The sequence below is a fragment of the Parambassis ranga genome, chromosome 2 (assembly GCF_900634625.1).
Source record: "Parambassis ranga chromosome 2, fParRan2.1, whole genome shotgun sequence".
Lineage (NCBI taxonomy): Eukaryota > Metazoa > Chordata > Actinopteri > Ambassidae > Parambassis > Parambassis ranga.
The window spans coordinates 40,354,727-40,376,283 of record NC_041023.1 but is presented as its reverse complement, the minus strand read 5'-3'; the positions used below and the strand labels follow the sequence as shown (position 1 = coordinate 40,376,283).

Sequence of the window (21,557 nt, the reverse complement as noted above, 5' to 3'; positions counted from 1 at the left end):
TCTTATGTTTATTTAAAATATAGAGATTAGTTTTGCGTTGTATTGTATATACAGTTTAGTCATCTGTCTTTTAGCTGGGTCATTCCTCCCCATCTCTCCTGTTTCCCACAGTCCGTGAAGGCACTCCTGGATCCTGGGCTGGACAGGAAACGACGGAGACGCGCAGCGTGTCTCCTCAGCAGCTCCGGGAGAGAAGAATGGGAAAAAGGAGGACTCGGGTTGTGGATTGTTGTAGGATGTGCAGCAGACGAGGCGGCGTGTGAAAACATGAGGACAGTGTGTGATTTCTGAACAGGATTTCTCTGTAAAATCAGGCATTACGCGCGCCGGATCCAGACTTTTCTTGGTTTTTATTCCTCCTGAGGGCAGGGACAGCAGAGGAGAGGAGCCTCTTTGTGAATCCCATTTCACTGTAAGTAGATTTCTCTCTATTATTCACTACATGTTTTCCTTCTCTGTGTATTTATCAGTGGAAATCACAGGTTGATTGTCAGCGTGTCCTGGCAGCCCATCCCTGGCTCTGTCCTTGGGAAGAAGGGAGGCAGGTTTTCCAGACTTGTTTTAAATCTGAACCAGTTTTCCATCCATCCATCTGTGAGTGTGCTGAAGTGTGTTTGAATGGTGGCTGAATGCGGCCATTGAACAATCCCTTTTCTTGGGGAGCGTTTGGGGCCGACTGGGAAAAGAGCCGCAGCTCTCCATGGGAGTGACAAATGCCCAGGAACCCCTTTGTTGTGATGTCTGGTTTGATTTTGGTGTCATCCAAAGATGAGCTCCGTGTGCGTGTCGAGGTATTTCTAAAATATCAGTCATTCTCTGCATCCAGATGGAGTGGAAGATGTTGAGCTGGTCTCCACCCTGTTTAGCGGCGGGAGGCTATCAGCTCCTGGTAATGGCCGATGGTATTGTTTGTCCTTTTGGTGCGTTCATGAAACGGCACATTTCGTGTCTTTATCAACATGTGATGTGTTTGCTGGTGTGGTGCCTCTCTGCCTTTGTTAGGTGACATGTTTGTCCTCATACTGTTGCTTTGTTTGGGCAGAAAGGACAAAACACACACACACATACACAGGTTGTGTTTAGTGGCAGAATTAACTGCAGGTTTCAGAACAAATTATCCACCTGACCAGGCCATTGCTCTGAGCTCAGGCTGAATCTCCCCCTCGAACTATGTTGCTGGAAAAGTAACCTGCATTGACTGCAGGGTTCAAAGGTCATCTGTAGAGGAGCTGCTTGCCATGTTTGTCTGTCTGTGCCTGTTTTCCATATGAGGCGTATACTGGCAGAAACTTGCCAGTATACGTAATATTATGATGCGCATGTCACTTTAAGGCGATCTGGATCAGGATCTGTGTAACATCAATTTGGGCATCAGTGGGGAGACATACTGCACATGCACCACAGAAGGACATTGACAATGTGACTGTGGTGTCTGCTAGGAAACTGTAAAAAAGAGCCAATCACATCACTTCCTGCTGGAACTGACTTTTTTCTGTTCAAGTAACAAAGTGTTTAATTATGGGAACGTATGACATGATGCTTCCTGTCTCCCCTAAGTGAGCAGGAAGTGACGGCTCTGTTTTTTTTTTTAGCCGAATTGAAATGGAAAATGTCCTCTGAGAAGACGCATCATTTTTGTACAGTGCTCAAACCTCACTGAGAGCCAGGTGATGCTCTTTTTTCTATCACACTTAATTCTTGAGTCAACACAACAAAACAAACATCACAACAACGCCCCCCCCCCCCTATAAGCAGCCACTTGGCCCAGCCTTTATTCCCCATAGTGGCATTATAATAGACCGTCTGTGACCTTAAGGCACACTTGATTTGCATCCACAAAGACTGGAAGCACATTATTCTGGGCATGGAGACAGTGCAGCAACAATGTGATCCCTCCGCTTACAGTGAAGTTAATGGGTTGAAAATAACTCCAGGCCTTCTGGTGGCTCCACCTCAGGCAGATGTCTTTGAGCTTGTTATGTTTTTTTTTTTTTTTTTTGGTCGTAAAAAGCCCAGTCATGGATTGAATTTCCAGCCATGGAGGTAAAGCATGTGTCATTTCACTGCCCCTGTTTAAAAGCACGTCAGGGAGTTTTTTTTACTATCGTTGGAGGCCATCCCAGGGAGAGGGGGGGGGGTGTACATCAGCAGAAACATGGATTTCTCTTGTGCCTAAGGAGAAAAATGTCTTCTCTGAGATGATTCAATGAGAAAAACAGTTGTCAAATCAATTTTAGTCTTGAGGTCTGATCCACAGAGAGCAGCTATTCTTGGTTTGTGTGCATCTTAGCGTCTCCTCTGTCTCTCTGTCGTGCAAGTGGTCCATCCAGCCCCCCCTGTGCCACCCTCCCCACCCCCCACCCCCCTCACCTGTGCACAAAAGTTCCAAAGAGCTGGCCGGGGGTGGTGATGGCGGCTGGTGTAAGTTTACTCAGGTTGTGTTACAGCTGGGAGGGGTGAAGGTGCAGGACTTCAAACGCAGGACTGATGGAGTGTAACGGGATATGTCTACACACTGATAGGTGGAGGCCAGCAGCTGCATCACTGCAGAGAAAGTGTTTCAGTCCACCCGGGCGTTGTCACAGACACGTGGTGGCGGCCTCCGCGCGGCCTTGTTCTGGAAACATTTCGCTGACCTTTGGTGGCAGCTGCAAACAAAAACAAGTGTTCTGCTGCTCCTGATAGTGCGCCTCTCTTCCTGCTGCCCTTTTTTTTTGACGTTCTGTTTCCTCTTTCTTAGTCTCACCTGCAGCCTGTGATTAGAACAGGCAGAAAGAGGGCACCCTCCTCTTCCTCCTCTGCTTTTGGTGCACTCATATTCATACAGCTAACACTGACCTACAACTGGATCTCCTGCCCATGTCGGTCCTTATATCTGTGCCAGTGGGTGAATGCAGTATCAACATTTTTAGCACGGGTCAGTCCTGGTGGGACTCTCTCTCATTCTTAAAGGGAGAGCCCACATTTAGTCAGATGGCATAAATTGTGTTTTTGGATCCGCACATAAAGACAGAAATCATAAAAAAAACATAATTATATATATGTCTTTGATTATTGATTTCACAAGTACCTGTAGATGTTCAACTGTTTGCCCTTTTTCTAACCTTACTCACTGGTCGTCTACAGATCAGGCTGATACAGCAGTCACATGGATTTTTGTCATTCTTTCTCTCTGTGTGTAATTGCTCGGCATCTATAGAAAATTCGAACCCATCGTCCCATTAAAATGTCATTAACACGCCCTTTAATGGGGTCTTTGAGTCTCCACACAGCTTTCTTTCTATGACCTCTTTCTCCGTCTGATCTGTTATGATGCATGTTACGCATGTTGTATTGTTCACTCATTAATTGTCCCTTTTGTTGCCACTTGTTTGTTTAGGCAGCTATTAATCACTGACTTTGACAATGCCAGGTGGCCGATTCTCACCCCCTCTTCTCTCCTCTGTACTGTATCACAGAGGCTTTGTTAACTTAACAGTGCTCGTGACAGGAAGTTGTGGGGCCCTGTAAAAATCTATTGTTATTGTTGGTCTCTTCACACATGGAGTCGGCGTGATCAACACCTGCCAGCACCCTGAGGCAGCACTTATCTGTTCAGCTACCTGATCTTGAATAAGGGAATTTCATCCAAATGGGAATTCTCAGCTGGAATTCCAGCCTGCTGCATCAGATATCAGGAGAGCATGAGGAGGAGGAGGTAGAGGAGGTAGTTTGTGGGATCTTGTTTCTTCCTCTCCACCACAGCAGTCATGGGAGTTGATGGATGGGATGTGTGGATGGACAGCCTTTAGAAGTGGGCTCTGGATAATGGCTCTTTGTCGTAGAGACGATTCAAAATGCTCCTGGCAGGCAGGAGTGCTTACAGAGAGAGAGAGAGAGAGAGAGAGAGAGAGAGAGAGAGAGAGAGAGAGAGCATGCAAAGTGCAAACTCAGAGGAAATATACAGCTGTCTGGCTGCTGTGTAGAAAAAGCATCAGCGACTGAGGGTGATGTATGATCTGTGTGAGGAGAGTGGATTTATTTCCTTCCTCTCTGTGCTGCTGCACTATTTGAATTAAAGTGCTGCAGTTCTCCTGTTTGTTTGAGGGAAACACCAAATGCAAACAAATGAAAGTGTACCGTTTCCCCTCAGTATGCTGTGAAACGCCTGCACTAAAAATGTTTAGATGACCTCTGCTGCTTTCCATCTATTTACCTCTGGGTTGCATTCCTCTGAAAATCCATTGAGGATTCGGCTTTTTTGACCACAGTGGCAGAGAAAGTTGTTCTTTTGTTGTGTCTCTGTGTCAGTGCAACCCCAACAGGTGCAGGCGTCCGTCGTGAAAGTTTCTTCAGCTTCTACGCCCGTGAGGATGAGGGTGTAAATGCTAAGAGAGCCAATAAAATATCTTTCAGTGCAGCTGATGTTATGAATTGGAAACACTGAGGTCATCTTCACAAGTGGCTGCTGCAAAGGCTGCTCCACTTTCCTCTCTGCCTTCATGTAGGACACTGGAGGAATCTGCAGCAGGATCTGCAGTGACCTACAATGCAGCACTAGTAGATTGACACATTTTTTTGTGAGAGAATCCCCTGACAGTTACTCAAACCTGCACGCTTAATCTCGCAAAATAGCACTCTGTGTGTGAATGCCTCCTGCCAAATCTCATTGACTAATACCCTGGCAGCTCTGTGAGCTGAGTCTGGGTTAAGTTAGTGGCTTTCTAATCTCTCTCTGCTCCACTGATCTTCACTCTCTAGTGATTAAGGCGACCCTACTCGTGTGACTGAGTGGCACCGTGGCCGCCTTTCTGAGCCACTGTGAGGGCACATTTGTGGTTCTTCTGTAGCTTGCCCCCTCACTGCTGCTGAGAGAGAGATTAAAGAGTGTAAATGAGAAGTGAGAATTCTGTCCTTAAGCTGCGATCCAGAGCTGATTTTCTTGTAACTCTGTGTTACATTATCAACACTGTAGGCAGCAGGGACCTCCATCAGATCCCACCGGCCATCGTGGGAACATTCCTGACGCAGCATTATTCCATAATTCCCACCATGTGTGGTTTTTCCAGAGCCGAGCGCTCGCTGCACGGACCGTGGAGAATCCCAGCATGGAGAGGAGATCAGCTCCTTGTAATCACAACCAGACGTCACCATGTAGGAAAAGCCGAAAGACAGAAACTCAGATTGGCTTGAAGCCACTGCTCATAATGTCATCCCAAAGGAGGGGCACTTCAGTGTTTACACACCACATAAAGGGCAGCATTTGTGTGTTTTATGGAAAAACACTGCAGGAACATTCATCCTCTCAGTAGCTGTGTGGCTCTTCTTGTGGATTAGGTATTTTGGACATCAGGTGGGATGGGAGCGAGACACTGATCAATACTAATGCGCCTGCATCAACCAGCTGACTGATGGCTTGCCTCACACTTCCTCGCTCCTGTTATTTTGTCAACACAAGTTCAACAATCCTGCCTTTATTTCCTGCCCTGACATCATCACCACTTCTCGCTTCACCCTCTGTGCCCTGCCCTCCTTCCCACTTCCTGTCCCGACAGGAAATGAGCTGCTCCGAAAGGAGTGCTGTGGAGGGAAGCGTGGGTGGACAAGGACACACCTGTGTCCACCACACTGGACCCCTTTGGTTTGTTAAAACTAGTGCCACCTCAGCTCCCAGTCAAAGGGCAATGTTGTGTTTTTGCTTTGTTTTCAGCACTGGTTGGTGCAGCTGCCGGCGCCGCAGCAACTGCTCTCTACCCCCGCAGCTGCAGCAGGCACCAAGTGTCGCCACCACACCTGTTCAACGGTCTCATGTTGACGGAGTGATATCACACTGTAACCCGAGCAGGCAGTAGTGTCATGACACTTGTGCTCCTTCCTTGTTACAAGGAGTGTTTGCTGTAAAAACACACACACTGCATACTGTGGCTGAACAACAGTTGGTGCGTGGAAAAACGAAGGAACAGCTGAGAGCAGCGAGAACAGCCACAACATGAGCCGCCTGCAAATGATAGCTGTGATACATCCTTATTATTTTTTACTGTCAGGCTGTGATTCAGCAGGTAGTTTGCGTTCAGGAGCTGAGTCAGCACTCTTGTGAATGAGTTTAGGTGAGTCAGAGTTTTGACAAGCTTTCTGCTCTGAATCATGTGTGACAGGCTCTGCGGTCAGGCCTCTGTCACAGCCTTAATCTGGCAGCCACGAGTTTCTAATGAAGAGGGAGCTGCGCTTGATTGCTTTCAGAGCTTTTGTGTCATTTGTTAGTTAAGTATCTCGCTCAAGCACCCTCTGTGGGTTAATCTTCGGCATTCTCTGGTCCTCCAGCGGTTCTGACGGAATATTGTGTTGTTCTTCTCCAGCACAGGCGCAGCGTGGAGGCTGGGCTGTGTCTTTGTTGACCTTTGACCTCAGCAGGAAGAAGAGAAAGCTACTGCAGAGGTAAGAGCTTCTTTCTGGGGAGTGTCACTGTGGCATGCTATCATCTGTGTTTGTGTTGTTTGTTGGCAGCGAGGGAGGCTTCAGACAGCCTTGTAAATTAAGGCCAAATGAAAGAGGAGTCAGACCTCTGAGGGTCCCGTCAGGGGAGTCTTCCTCGCCGAAGGAGATAATTCTTAGCTTAAGTGGAACCATGTGAGGGTGAAGCATAGCTGTGGTTGCCAGAAAGAGATATGCCTTTCTTCTCAGCTTTTTACACAATCGCCTTCTTTTCCTCTTGAGATAAAGCAGTCCAATAACACACTATAAAAAATGGCTTCTCTTTTTTTTGTTTATGGAAATCATGTAGGATAATGATGCGGGGAGATCTGCCTGACACGGTGTTACGTGTTCATCACACCTGCTGGCGCTCAGCTGTTGTGTACGAACCAGGCCGCATGCGCTCTTGACATGGTTGTCATGGCAACTGTTTTGGGGCTTTCTTAAAGCAGACCGTCCTTGAAGTGATCTCCCCCTCTGTTGTTTAAAGAAGTGTGTGTGTGTGTGTGTGTTGGTGATGGCACGTAAACACACACCAGCTGCAAGGACAGAGGGACAGATGGGAAATGTAGTAACAGATAATCAGTGAATTTCTGTCGCGTAACACAATCAGTCAATCATGACTTGTGATTGCACTGACGACTGCAGAATGTTTTGTGTTTTACAGGATCTTTTATTACACTTTATATTTAGTGATTTATTTATTTTAGACTTTTTAGACCGCAGAACTGCTGTGAGCACCTCTTCTTTCCCTGTCTGGTCCTCCTCAGACTCTTGTTATCTGCTGCAGTGCTGTATGATGTTGAAAAGTTTGTGTGGGTGTACATGAGCCCACTGCAGCAGACCACCTGAGCCTGTGTGTGTGTGTGTGTGTGTGTGTGTGGATGTAAGCTGATCTCCTGACTATTGATTTCACATTTGGACTGCTGCCCTGGAGGGAGGCGGAGGCAGACGCATCCTCAGTGTCAGGCTGACGCAGAAATAAGAGGAAGAGCTATGTGATAACTGCACATCAACATTTAGATGCGTGTTGCCGCGGCAACGCCTGTTGGAATAAAATGCTGTGCAGCTAAAGTTTGATACTGGGGCGAGCTGTGAAATCTTCACACATGCCGCCCACCATGTGTGTGTGACTGTGCACTTTCACACACGCTCTTCCTCTCCCCCAGTCTCTCTCTCTCCATCTGTCTGCTTCTGACATCCTCCTCATCTTTCTCCTCTCTCTGCCCCTCCTTCCTATAATTGGCTGGATGAGCCTGAGTGGCTCACTGTGTCACGCTGTGCCTGGATGAGCCTGAATGTGTTTATGGATGCATATGAGTGCAGATTCATCCTTTGCCATGAGGCTGTTGTGACTGATGACGCTGGAGTAGTTGTTTTGGTTATCAGTCCCTCCCTTTTATTCACAACCTAATGGCTGGCTCTGTTCCTCCATTATTGTACTCATCCATCACCTCCTGTTGCCTCCCCTGCTCTCTCTTTCTCCTATGTGCCACCTATTTGATTCTGACATATTGTAATAAATCTTGCTTCTTTAGCTTTTAAAGCTGCATCCACCCTTTTTTCCCTTTCATCCACACACACACACACACACACACACACACACACACATGGGCTATTATGTCATTTTTGTGCGTCAGCTGCAAACCAACCACACCTAGTCAGACTTTGCTCTCTTGTTCAAAGACTTCTTTGACTGACCAGCTTCCTGTTTCTACTTTTAACTCTGTAGTGATGTCTCTCCTGAAGGACGAATGTAGAGCGGAAATTAGCAAAAAAAAAACCGTCTGCTGCAAACAGGAGCCTGGAAATGATTACGCACTGTCACATTTACGATCATGAGATAGTATCTGTTTTATAGTGAAACCAAGCGTTTGACTGCAGCTGGCTTTGTTCTCCGAAAATGATGCATGTTGGCTTCAGGGTGTCATTTCTCCCATGCAGGCTCTGAATTCTTAGCAGCCGTTTAATGTGTGGTTTGTTTGTTTAAGTTTTGACAGTTTTGAACCAGGAAGTCGGCAGGACATTGGCCAAATGAGTATTTGCATCTTTGTGCACGTGAGCACATACAGTTAGGGTGTGCCTGTGAATGTACACATAATCATTCCTGGCCCCCGTTAGCAGTCCCTGCTGCAGCTATTCCCAGCCAAATGTTTCTCCTGTTTCCTCTCTGAGCTCTGCAGGCTCTTGTTTGTGTCCCACTAAACTCTCAAGTATTCCCACCCTCTATTTACAGTCAATGCACCACAGCCTGGGTGCTCCTGGCTCATAGATTCTACTATAAGCATGGTGCTGTTTTCCATGCATGCTCCGCTTTGGTGTATTTTTAGAGACGTGTCAGACACAAAATTATTTTTGTAAAGATCATTTGAGAGAGGAGGAAACTGGCACACATAGAATGTAGTTAGGTGGAGTGTTTGGACACAATAGTGTTTACACAGCTAAGGTCACTCTCCATATCCCTGCCCTCCTGTTTCCTGTGTGAGTGATATATGAAAGGATTTATTTGTCATTTTAATGTCAGGGCAGGTGGAGCTGATGCTGCCAGCTTTCACTCCAGTGACTGTGATGTGAGCGAGCTGCTTCTGGGCACGCCGAATTGTAAAACTTGTGCCAGATGCAGTTTAATGTGAACCCAATGAACAACAGCGCTCTGTCTCCAAACTGAATTAGGAAGGAGCCAAACTGCTGGTGTGGTTGCAGCATGTAGGCAAAATATGTTTAGTTTTGTTAAAGGACAATCATGCAGCAAAAGATGAGGGCATTTCAATATGTGAAGTGCTGAAAGGATGAGTCCTTGTGAACACTTTAGACATTTTACAGCTGCCACAAGTTTCTTCACCTAATATGTTAAAGAGTTTACTTCATAACGTCTCCTTTAAATTGTCTCTGTTACTTGCTCTGAGGGCTTGTCTGTAGTTTGGAATGACAACATGTGAGTACCACATTTGGTGTGAAAACAGCCCTCAGTCATTCTGAGTGGTCACACATGTTAACCTGCTTTCTGTGTGTGTGTGTTGTCAATATTTGTCTAAATTATGGACACAATATCCAGTCTTCATGCTTCTCCCCATCTTCAGTCCTGTCGACACTCTTTGATCTAATTGACTAAAGATAGATCTGTCTCTTTCCTCCTCCTCATCACCGGATGCTCGCATTGCTTTCTTCAGAGAGATTCGTGTTCCCAGAACACACTCTGCATCAAGAATGGTCAGTGTTTACACAGAGAAACAAATCTCTGCTGGGAAGACATTTCGACCTTTAACCCTTCACCCCGGACCTCCCAGCAGCCACAGGAGACTGCGCTGGTCATGCTCAGACCGAGAAAGGCGGGGGGGGGGGGGGGCCGTGCAGTATCTGGTGTTTGCTTTGCGCTGATGACTGCAGGAGTGTGTTTGCACGTAGCTTCCTGCAGCGCCCGTGTCTCTCCTAGGTCATGCTCTATAAGCTTAAAAGCAGGGCCTCAGGTGGTAATTCACTTAGACCTGCTGCTGCTTCTGCTGGTGAGGCTGTGATTCCATTAGGCTGACGGCAGCCTCGTTTTTTTTCAGAGGTTTTTGCTCTATTTTTAAAGTGTTTATTAGCTTACCTGTGTGTGTGTGTGTGTGTGGAGTCCTCTGCATTGTGACTCATTTTTACATGTGGAAGCACCTCAGAGAATATTTGGTCCCTCTTCCTCCTCACATTTTTTTAAAACCACAAATAGATGGCCTAATGGGGCCCCCAAGTGGAGCTCACTTTCAGGCCCTGAACTCCTCCTCCTCCTCCTCCTCCCTCCCTCCCTCCCTCCTTCAGACAAGTGGCATGGACAAACCGAAGGACAGCTGGCATTTCCTGCCAAGAAACAGGCTGTGAGGGAAATTAGGAATTCTGCACATCCTGGCTATTTCCTGTTCTGACTCCCACACACATACACACACACAGATGTAATTTCAAACACACATTTGTTCGACTTTTTTTGTTGACATATTTAGACTCCATTTTTCTTAACAAGATGACAAGCTCCTTATGTGTTTAATGAGAGTGCCCAAGCAGGAAGCCATCCATCAGCGGTGGCAGCCTTGTTGTTGTATGTTTAGTTCATGTACTGTGTTTGTATATATGTACAGTGACTTTAAGGAGCTGCTCTCTGGAATGTGCCCGATCAAAAGCACAGGGGTCATATGAGGGGTTAATCCAGGTTTGGTACAACCCCAACTAGTGACCGACACCGCATAGCGTGGATAACAAGAGGGAGTGACACCCCTCTGAAAACATCAATGGGATTACTCCGTGTTATTCCATCTGACTGGGCTGCGCTGGGGGTAGCAGACTCTACCAACAATTGAGTGGGCGTTGGGAAGAAACAGGAAATGATGCTGGCACATTGTGTTTTCAGTAGTTGTGAGCTGGAAAATGACTGTTTGTGGTTAGTTACAGCTGCTGAACTTGCAAGTAGCAGCTGCACAAGTTTGCAATCTGTCCACTAGAGGGAGCTGTGCCACCATCAATGACAGCAGCGCTCCCACAGCCTCTCTCTTCCCATTGATCACGCTGGACAATGTATTACACCTGTTGTTTTCCCAGTGTCCTGTCTGTGGGCCAGTAGGTCATATTAGAATATATGCAGGTTTGTCTAGAGGAAGATGCCCTCCTCCTCCTCCTTCACCTCCCCCACTACATAGGGTGCCCGCTAGGGGTCCAGAGTGGTTGTCATGGCAACAGGCAGTGAGGTTGGCATGAGCTGAGTATTTTATTCCCTCCTAGCTGTGTGGGTGTGACCCGATGTAAACGTGTGGAAATATTTAACGTTTTTATTTTTATATCTGTGTGTGTGTGTGCAGATGGATCAGGTGTCGGATGACGAGTTGGATCATGGAGCAGAAGAGGACAGTGATAAGGAGGACCAGGATCTGGACAAGATGTTTGGAGCCTGGCTAGGAGAGCTGGACAAGCTCACACAGGTTAACACACACACACACACATACATTAACAAGAAAAGGGTGGTGGGTTACACAGAGACACAGACAGGCAGAAAAGCAGATAGAACGGAATGGGCCGTATCCATAGCAACCTTAACACTGCTAATCCTGCCTCCCTTAATGGTATCCTAGCAACTCCTCTCCCACCGTCACTGTGTATGTGTGAGGCAGTCATGGCTGTTTAGATCTCTGTGCTTTGGCTGTAATGTGTGTGTGTGTGTGTGTGTGTGTGTGTGTGTGTTACAGAGTCTGGATGATGGCAGGCCGCAGAAAGCCCTGCAGAAGCCCCCCCTCAGGCAGGAGACCAACATGGCCAACTTCTCCTACCGCTTTTCAATGTATAACATAAACGGTGAGGTTGCACTTATACACATCAGCATGACAACAACACACACAGGTGTCATATAACTCCTAACTAGCCTCCTCCCTGCAGAGGCGTTGAACCAGGGTGACTCAGTGGATCTGGATGCCCTGATGGCCGACTTGTGCTCCATCGAGCAGGAGCTGAGCACCATCTCCAAACCCAACTCTCGCAGCCAGAATAAGAGCCAGCAGAGGGGGCTGGCGGGCCGCAGCGCCAGCACCAAGGTTACAGGCACCAGTGGAGGGGGGAGCAGCGGAGGTATCCCCTCAGACTGACGTCCATTTTGGAAGTAGTAAAAGTAGTAAAAGTAGTAAAAGTAATTAATAAAAATAATACCAGTATTTTCCTCTCCTCGACAGGAAGTACCAGTAGTAGCACCAGGGCTTCGCCAGCCAACACAGTCCGAGGAGGGAGTGTCGGCTCCCGCCCCGCCGCCTCCAACATCTCCCTGGATGACATCACCTCCCAGCTGGAAAAGGCCTCACTCAGCATGGACGAAGCAGCACGTCAGACGTCCTCCTCTTCCTCCTCCTCCTCATCTTCATTTTCCTCCACCACCCTCCGCCGCCCCTCATCCGGGTCATCCGGCGGTGGGCATCACCGGAGGACAGGCTCGGTGGGCGGGGTCAGTGAGCAGGAGGCCCCCTCTCAGCGGTCCAGTGTAAATTCAGCATGTGCCTCAGCTTCCAGCATGGACTCCCTGGACACTGATAAAGTGATAGGAGGCGAGGGGGACGGTCAGAGCAGTCCGAGCACACAGGGCCAGAACCAGACCAGCACAGAGGTACGACACACTCTTGAGAATGTGTTTGAATCCAACACAAAGCATGACGTTGGAAGAAACTGCATGCTTTCAGTGCGTTCGGAATAACACCTGCTGTTTTCTGCCTAACAAAACATCTTCTAAAGTGTGTTTGAGAAAATGTTTTGTTGCACGCCCACTTGCATGTGTTTACATTGTTTGTGTTTGCGTCCACACACATGCCCCCTGCACTCCCCAGCATGTCACACTGCGACGGGCTAATGGTAAGCCAGCCAGGCGGCAGCTTGACTTCACTTCGGGAGAAGGTGAAATGGATCGGGCCACTGTAAGTGCATGTGCATGTGTCTCACACTGTACATGATGTGCTGCTGCATGCAGTGTGTGTGTGTGTGTGTGTGTGTGTGTAAATAAGAGAAACTACAAATATAAAGTGTGTTTTTGTTCTGTGTATATCTACATCAGGATCATTGCTTCATTGATAGATCCTCCTCTTGCTTCCACGCTTCAAAACAAATCACATGCGATTAATAATCTGCAGAGAATCATCTGGCACTGACTTCTCTCCTCTCTTTCTTCTCTGCTCTCCTCTCTTCACCCCAAGCACTCCTATCTGGACCGAGAAACTTCGCTCATACTGAAAAGCATAGCTGGAAAGCCTTCTCACCTCCTGACCAAGGTGACTGACATACACTCGCTTTTCTTCTATCGTGTGCACCGCTCTTCTTCTTCTCTTCTTCTTCTTCTTCTTCTTCTCTGCATGTTTTTGTAGGAAAAATCCATGCTGAGGAACATGTTTTTTTCATTTTAAGCTCATCGGAATGGATTTTTCCGCTGCATCACAATGCAGATAAATTGAAGACACTTGATTGTCTTCTCCTTCATGCTTCTCTCATCTCTCTCCATGGTTTTGATTTGCACTCCTGTCTAAGCATCATTATTAGAGAGAGGTATTTAGAGGTTTTTTTTCTGCTGTCCAGCCCTTCCAGTCCAACATATAGAGTGTGTTTCACATCTGTTGGTTCCTGTGCTGCACTTGTGCCGATCAGATGTGCGTTCACGACAGCAGAAGTGCAAACTACTGGAATCCAGGATGAGATTGTGACTTCAAAACAAAGATCGAATTCTTCGGCTCTTCTTGAAGCCGAACTTGTAGAGCTGCAGACGCTTTTGTATTTATAAAAACAATGGGAATACTTGTTGGTTTTTCAGTTAGTCTGTGCCAAAAGCTCATATCCACTCCAGATTTGCCCTCTCTTCTAGCTTCTTGCAAAAAAAAAAAGAATTTCGAAGGATGTCTGGGATAGAGTGCAAAGGGTGAGGGTGTCAGGATTTTTCCTTTTTCAGAGGCTTTTTTAATGTTGGTGCAGGTGTCATGTGGAGAGGGAATAATGGCTGTTTCTGGGGTTAAACCTGAAGTGTGACTGCACTGTAATACACACAACCCCTCTGACCTCCCCTCTCTGTTGCTTTTTATCGGAGTGTTGACCCAACAGCTTCCATTGCATTAATGTGCACTTGGAACTGGTCATGTGGAAAAGGGGTCTAGGCGGAGGAGGAGGAGGAGGAGGAGGAGGAGAGGGGGTGCTTCTTGAGATAAGAGGCTTGGGGTTGTTAATACCCCCTCACCCTCTCCTGTATGACTTCAAATATTCAGCACCTCAGCTTCTCATTCACCTAAATTCTACTCTCAGTTCTTGTCGGTGTAGTTTTAACTCCGGGGTCCAGAGTCAGTCACGGTCTCCCTCCTTCATCCTGATTGGCTGCAGGGTTGTGTAAACGGGGTTGGCTGGTTGGTCTAGTATTTTTGTGGGGATTATGCTCCATCGATTGGGCACGCTCCCAAACCCCTGCATCTGTTATAAAGAGAGGAAGCGGCAGAGGGGGAGCAGGAGCAGGAGGAGAGGGTAGGAGATGGAAGGGGGAGGGGCTTTATCCTCACCACTGTCTCACTTTTCAGTCAAATCGGGCGCACATGTCTGCATGTCAGTGAAGTCTCTGCTCGGCTAGCTTGACCAGCATGATGGATGAAGATAGATAGATTACTGAGGATCACGGTGGAATAACGTCTTTATTTTGTGGGGAAAAACATTTTTTTTGTAATAAATAATGGACGAATATTTTTGAGGGCACCGCCACTCTCTGAACTGATCCTACGTTCATCTGCAGCCCTGCGCCCTTTGGGGATCTCCTACTATTGTTTCCCGTCTGCTGTATAGCAAGATCAAAGGAAGCCGCTGCAGCTCCATATGAAACCATAAACTGCATACGGGGCGCCATATTTGAGGCACCAATGTCACATAGTGGTTTAGCATCACATCCTTTTGTTTGTGGTCTTCATTGATAACACACTGACACACCTGTAGAATGGAGGTGATGGCGTCGTGTTGGAGGGGACAGGTAAGGAACCTGAAGAGGAGACTTTGCACATGGTGCTGTCATGCTTGTGCATTTAGAGGGCTGCTAACTGAGTGTGTCCTGTTCCTGATGGAGTAAGAAGATGCATTAACCTGTGTGTCCACGCAGGAGGAGCAAGCTGCCAAACTGAAGGCAGAGAAGATCCGAGTCGCCCTGGAGAAAATAAAGGAGGCGCAGGTCAAAAAGGTACATGTAGCTCTTTGTTTTGTTGAAAACAACCCATTTATTCACTGCTGTCTCGTCATATTCTCTGCATTTCTTTTTGAACTTCATTCACAGCGAGGCGGCGGAGCGCAGAGAAAATAGGTCATTGCGGTGTTTGATTATCTGCTGGGGAGGGAGCAAGGCATCAGAGGGGAAAAAACCACGGGGCGTGTGTTAAAAGACAATACAGACACATTCTACACATTTACACCAAACGAGAACAATTTCGGGCTGAGAACTGGAGTGGTGTGTGTCTGGCTCTGACGGAAAGCATGTGAATGAACTGTGTGTGAGTGTGGGTGTTCAGTAGTGAGAGGAGAAGCCCAGCAGCGTCAATGAGAAGATAAAGGATGCAGCAACATCAAAACTCTAAAGATTCTCAGTTTGATTGCTTGTTGTAGGGGTTTATTGAGGAAAAAAGTAGGTCAGCCCAATCCCCCCTTTAGATGGAGGTTGAGGAGTTTGGGGTCTTAACAATACATATGCTGTGATGCGGATTTGGCACGTGTCTTTGTCACGTTCAGATTAGTTTAATCCTGCTTGTTATGGTTGCTTAAAGGTGCAGATTGTTGGGTGTTAGTGGGACATGGTGACCCCCCTTTTAAAAGGACCAGGACAGGAATGTAAATAAATAAGTGACAGGAAGCAGAATGTAATGGTGAACATGATGTATTCATGTCAGCTGGCTCGTATTGTTTCAAAGTGACACAGAAATCCTTTTTTTTCAGCTGGTGATCAGGGTCCACATGTCAGATGAGAGCTCCAAGACCATGATGGTGGACGAGCGACAGACGGTCAGGCAGGTGCTGGACAGCCTGCTTGACAAGTCGCACTGTGGCTACAGCCCCGACTGGTCTCTAGTGGAAACCATCCCTGAGCTACAGATGGGTAATGGAGGCAGACAAACATGAGGTCCAGAGAGAAGAATTACACAGAATTCCATCTTCATTGTTACTCCTCTGTTTTTCCCTCAGAGCGTATTTTTGAGGATCATGAGAACTTGGTGGAGAATCTATTGAACTGGACCCGGGACAGCCACAACAAGCTTATGTTTATCGAACGCATCGAGAAATACGCTCTTTTCAAGAACCCTCAGGTGACTGACTGTGACACCCTGACATGCACATACGCTGCTCTGCTGTATGCTCACACATTGTTTATGCATGCTGGGAGGCCTCAGAATGTGTTTGTGTAGGAGAGCCAGAAGTAGGTCAAAGCGAGTAAAGTTGAATAATTTATTCAACATCCTCCTCACTGTCACTTCCAGAACTATTTGTTGGGGCGGAAGGAGACATCAGAAATGGCTGACAGGAATAAAGAGGCTTTATTAGAGGTAAGATGATGCACAGAAACAAATATGCTGGATATTCAGGAGCAGAGAATCACTAGTGTGTCTGACAGGAATGCTTCTGTGGTGGCTCGGTGTCCGTGCCTGAGATCGAGGGCATCCTGTGGCTCAAAGAGGATGGGAAGAAGTCGTGGAAGAAGCGCTACTTCCTCCTCAGGGCCTCTGGGATCTACTATGTCCCCAAAGGCAAAGCCAAGGTCAGTGAGTCGTGTCATGGTCTGCTCTGTGGTATTTCCTGTTTGTGGGTATCAACACTGACATGTCTCTGCAGGCATCCAGAGATCTGGTGTGCTTCCTGCAGCTGGACCACGTTAATGTGTACTACGGCCAGGACTACCGCAGCAAATACAAGGCTCCCACTGACTACTGCCTGGCCCTGAAGGTGAAGCCCTCATCGCTTATGAAGAGGGTGCAGCATGAATGACATGTAATGATTTTACTTTTGTTTCCTTTCAGCATCCACAAATCCAGAAGAAGTCGCAGTACATCAAGTATTTGTGCTGCGATGACGTCAGGACGCTGCACCAGTGGGTGAACGGAATCCGCATCGCCAAAGTAAGTCAGCCTAAAAAAGATTTAAGTACAAATTAAGCAAAAATGTTAATTGCGTGTGTGTGTGCAGTATGGGAAGCAGCTGTACATGAACTACCAGGAAGCCATGAAGAGGACAGAGGCGGCCTACGATTGGTCCTCTCTCTCTACCGCCAGCATCCGATCCGGCTCCAGCTCGGCCAGCATACCTGGTCAGCTCAGAGAGTTTTAACTTCACAATAATCTGCAGGCCTTCAATCAGAAAGGCTCACAGTTTTCTGTGTGTTTTGTCAGAGTCCCAGTCCAACCACTCAGGCCATTCGGACAGCGGGGTGGACACAGGCTCCTCCCACGGCCGCTCCCAGAGTGTGGTGAGCTCCATCTTTTCTGAGGCCTGGAAGAGAGGCACGCAGATGGAGGAAAACTCTAAGGTACCACTTCACAGCATTAAAAAAAAATCTGTCACATGATCACATGATCACTAATCTGATGCCCTCTTTTTCCCCAGCAGATGAGAATGGAGGCATCCAGGGGGGCCACGCTGCCACACTCCCACAGTCACCGCCATCACAGCCAGCATTCAGTGGACCACATGGCCCCGACGCCTCCTCCACAGCCGCAGCCCCAACAACAACAACAGCAGCAGCCGCCACAGCCTCAGCATCCTCCAATGCAGGTCCACACGCCTACCCAGCCACCATCTCCTCAGCCGGCCCCACAGCCTCCACCTCAGGCTCCTCAGGCGTCGCCGCAGTGTCCGCAGAATGTCATCAGCTACAACCACATGTTGCCACCGCCACCACCTCAGCAGCAGCTGCCGCAGCAGCCAGCTCCAGCACCCCCACCTCCTCCTCCTCCACCGCCACCACCACCACCACCCCCTCCCCTACCCCCAGTGCAAATGGTGTCGCATCACTCGCCGGCCCTCACCATGTACAAGTTCAGCACCATCAACAGGCTACAGAACCAGAAGGCCTTCCAAGCATCCAATCACCACAAGTTACCCGCTCACCTCCACGCCACCGCTCAGCAAGTCCTGCCCTCATCTCAGCCCCCAGCCCACGTTATACCACCCAATGTCAATCACATTGCAGCAAGGACTAACGTCCCGCCTCCCCCTCCGCCGCCTCCGCCACCTCCACCTTGTATGCCGACCCCCGGGTCAGCGATGGCCATGTTGAAATATGGCCCTCCCAGCCCGGCCACCCCACCTGCCTTTATACCTTTTCCACCTGCTCCTCAGGCCAATGGAGTGGCATTTCCACCTCCTCCACCTCCTCCACCACCACCTGCTCCAACCCCCATGAGTCAGCCCGTGCACTCCAACGGGCTGAAGCAGGCACTGAAGGAGCGGTTCCCCAGCCCACCGCGGGACCTTCTGCCACCAAATGGAGGTCTCGAGGAATCTCCACCACCTGCCCCAGCTCCTCCCCCTCCCCCACCTCCACCTCCGCCCCCACCACCACCTCCACCTCCTCCCCAGCAGTTCCCAGCAGTGCCAGCCCAATTTCCACCTCCTCCTGCACCCCCACCAGCGCCACCCAAAACATTTACACCAGGCTTCGTCCCTCACACAGCCCCCAAGCCAATGTCACCGGTGTCTCCCTTCCCTCCTGCTCCGCCTCCTGCTGCCATCGGTGGCCCAGCCCCAACACCACCACCACCACCACCGCCCCCTCCTCCACCTGCACCCCTCAAGAAGCAGTTCAGCCTTCAAGCTGGCCACACTTCCAGTCACCCTCCTCCAACTCTGCCCAAGCAGCACAGCCTGTCCAAGCCAGCATCCATCTCCACAGGGGCCCCTCCCACCATGTCTCTGGTGAAGCAGTTAGCCAGCCAGTTTCCTGGAGCTTCATCCCAAGTAGCCAATCACACAGAGATCTCCAAAGCCCCCCTTTCCCCACCAGCTGTTAAGACCAAACCAAAATGGCAGCCAGGTGGGGGCCAGCAGGTCCAGTCTCCGGAGTTCCCTCCCCCTCCTCCAGACAACAACGCCAGTTTTCCTGCACCACCTCCTCCTCCGCCACCTCCCCCAGCTCCTGTCACAGGACCAACACCACCACCACCTCCACTTCCTCCTGGAAACCTGGGCTCCCCCACAAGGAGGTCACCCTCCGGACCCTCTGACTTTGGAGGCAAGAAACCCCCTCCCACCCCACAGAGGAACTCCAGCATCAAGACCAACGCCTCATCCTTCTATGAGGAATCCAGAAGAAACTTACTCAGCAAGTTTGCTCCCCAGAGCAACACCTCTGTGTCTACCCCATGTCCCACCTCCTCTTCAAATGGCTCTCCTTTCAAAGACCCTGCAAGTGGACCACCTGCTCCTCCAAAACCAGGCAAGCTTAACCTGTCTAACCTCCCCCCGGCACTGCAGGCTAAAGTGAGCCAGGCGAAGCAGTCCGGCGGTGACTTCCCCTCCCCGCCACCTGAGTGCGCCTACTTTCCGCCTCCTCCCCCAGCCTCTGAGCTCTTCCCTCCTCCACCACCTCCAGGTAATGATGCACACATTGGAGGTCCTCCTCGGGTTGCCGTGGTCAACCCGCAGCCTCAGGCTCCCCCTCCTCCACCACCTGTCTCCTTAGTCAGCAACTCCACCTGGGGAAAAAGCTCACTAAAAAAGACTCCTCCACCTACACTAGCACGACGTAGTAACACCACCCCAGACCCACCTCCGCTCTCACCACCCCCACCTACGTCCCCAAAGGGCAGCTCAGGCCAGCCCAATTTCCTGGAGGATCTCAACCGGACACTGAAGCGCAAGTCAGTGGGTCGTCAGGGTTCGGTTAACTCGGCCGGCCTCTCGGGAAAGCTGGAGCCCACTGGGACCATGGACGACATGGCGCTGCCGCCACCCCCTCCCGAGCTGCTCCTGGACCAGGGAACGCATAGCAATGGTGGAAACGGTGGCTACATGTCAGGAAACATCTCAGGCTATGCAACGCTACGACGAGGACCCCCACCTGCACCACCCAAACGGGGGGATGGCACCAAACTCACAGGAGAGTGTTGACTTAATAAATATGAATGAACATGCATTAGTGGATTAGGAGTGACCTCCTCCTGGGTCACAGTGACTCTGTACATACCTAAGCCAAACCAGACCATGGGCAGTTAGCGTTTGCTAAGTATTGCATTTTTAAAACATGCTCGGCAATCTGGATCAGTGGGGTTTACAATATTAGGAGCAGGTAGGCTTGTGATTGCAGCATTGTAAACTCCACCAATCGGATTTAATGAAGTTAAAACAAATGTAACTGGAACCAGGTCTGAGCCACAATCATGTTATCTGCTTTCTTTTTCTGCCATATACGTTTGTGCCACGTACAAAAAAAAAGGAAACAAAAACATGTCGGGATCGTTCCGCTTCGGTACTGCATGGACCACGTGTAACAACGAGCTGTAAATGATGAAGCTGTTCTGGTGTGTGTGTGTGTGCATGTGTGTGAGAGAGGAAGAAGGAGAGAGGCAGAATATGCATGCATGCATTGTGCACATGCATACATGTATGATTTTGAAAAGGTAGTACTTAGAGAAGGCCTTTGTGGAGCAGTTAGCTTTGCTTTTATATAAAATTATTTAATGACTAATAAACAGAAGGTTGTTTTTATAAGTGTCTTTTAATAAAGCCAAGAAAGGAGGCCGACTATTCGGGCACAATAGAATGTATATGGGAGACATTTTTGAATTTGAAAGGCTGCAAGTATTTTTCACCACAAATGCAAATCAGAAGGAAGCCTTATTCCCAAAGTCTTGCACAGAGGTCAAAACAGAAGAAGGAGATATCTTCCAAAGGACTGTGCAGCTGGAAAAAAAACTTTTTTTATTTAATCCAAAACTTGTAAACCAGAGGAGGTCCGTGGTGTATCTTTGTGTGAATTCCCTGTGTGTTGGCTTAATTTCGGACCTTATCCTTCAGTTTGTACCTGTACAGTTGCAGCTGCTGCTCCATTAATTGTCGCAGTCACATGGTGTCACCATCCAGGAAGTCATTCCTGGATGTAGCCATGTGAGGTGCACTCATCTTTCAAGGATGTCTGATTAATGTAGAAATAATGTAGAGAGACTCTGTGTCTTATGTTTCTTCATGGTGCCATTAAGCCTGAGCAGAGATGAAGGTCAGCCTTTGTATGTGGACAGTGGATCATGGAAGGACCTCATTCTCAACATGTCCTCATGTGTCAGGATCACATATCATTACTATTTCAGATCATTTTAAACTGGCTGTAGTGTGTCAGAAGTCAGAAGAGGTTTTGACTCCATATACATGCTCGAATTTTATCCATGTTTGCTCCAGTACAGTATGTAAGTTATTGATGTGCTGATGTGAACACGTGGGGGCCAAATGAAATGAAGAAAAAATGGTTACAGATAAGAGTAAACGTGTTCTCTTGCATATAAATCACAATATAAATGTTCAAAGCTGACTTCAACCTGTCTCAGTGTCCTCATTTTGCTGAATAGCTGTACTTACCGTGATGCCTAAACAATACACGTTGCACGTTTGATCTGTGGGCCTCT

The 21,557-nt window shown here is 48.5% G+C and overlaps 1 protein-coding gene across 7 annotated transcripts; it reads left to right on the top strand.

The window, feature by feature from the left end:
- Window positions 1-111: 111 nt before the first annotated feature.
- raph1b (Ras association (RalGDS/AF-6) and pleckstrin homology domains 1b) lies at window positions 112-21,463 on the top strand. 7 transcript variants are annotated; one of them, XM_028400630.1, is made up of 18 exons: window positions 112-412; window positions 6,341-6,414; window positions 11,274-11,393; window positions 11,658-11,763; window positions 11,845-12,033; window positions 12,135-12,559; window positions 12,777-12,863; window positions 13,140-13,214; window positions 15,062-15,139; window positions 15,886-16,045; window positions 16,132-16,253; window positions 16,425-16,490; window positions 16,559-16,702; window positions 16,777-16,887; window positions 16,962-17,060; window positions 17,128-17,248; window positions 17,331-17,467; window positions 17,545-21,463. In XM_028400630.1, exons 3-18 carry the CDS (start codon window positions 11,274-11,276, stop codon window positions 20,047-20,049), a joined length of 4,545 nt encoding a protein of 1,514 aa, XP_028256431.1. In that variant the 5' UTR covers window positions 112-412; window positions 6,341-6,414; the 3' UTR covers window positions 20,050-21,463. The 7 variants fall into 7 exon arrangements, with proteins under 7 accessions (XP_028256431.1, XP_028256433.1, XP_028256430.1 ...); XM_028400632.1 differs by having other exon boundaries at window positions 6,336-6,414; window positions 17,548-21,463; XM_028400629.1 differs by having other exon boundaries at window positions 6,336-6,414.
- The last annotated feature ends 94 nt before the right edge of the window (window positions 21,464-21,557 follow it).

What these genes read in the sequence shown, in the direction of transcription:
- raph1b (XM_028400631.1), top strand. Translation starts at nt 11,274, where the DNA reads ATGGATCAGGTGTCGGATGACGAGTTGGATCATGGAGCAGAAGAGGAC. An exon ending in TGGAGGGGGGAGCAGCGGAG is followed by an intron (nt 12,034 to 12,134) that starts GTATCCCCTCAG and finishes TCTCCTCGACAG; the next exon opens with GAAGTACCAGTAGTAGCACC. An exon ending in ACGGAATCCGCATCGCCAAA is followed by an intron (nt 17,061 to 17,127) that starts GTAAGTCAGCCT and finishes GTGTGTGTGCAG; the next exon opens with TATGGGAAGCAGCTGTACAT.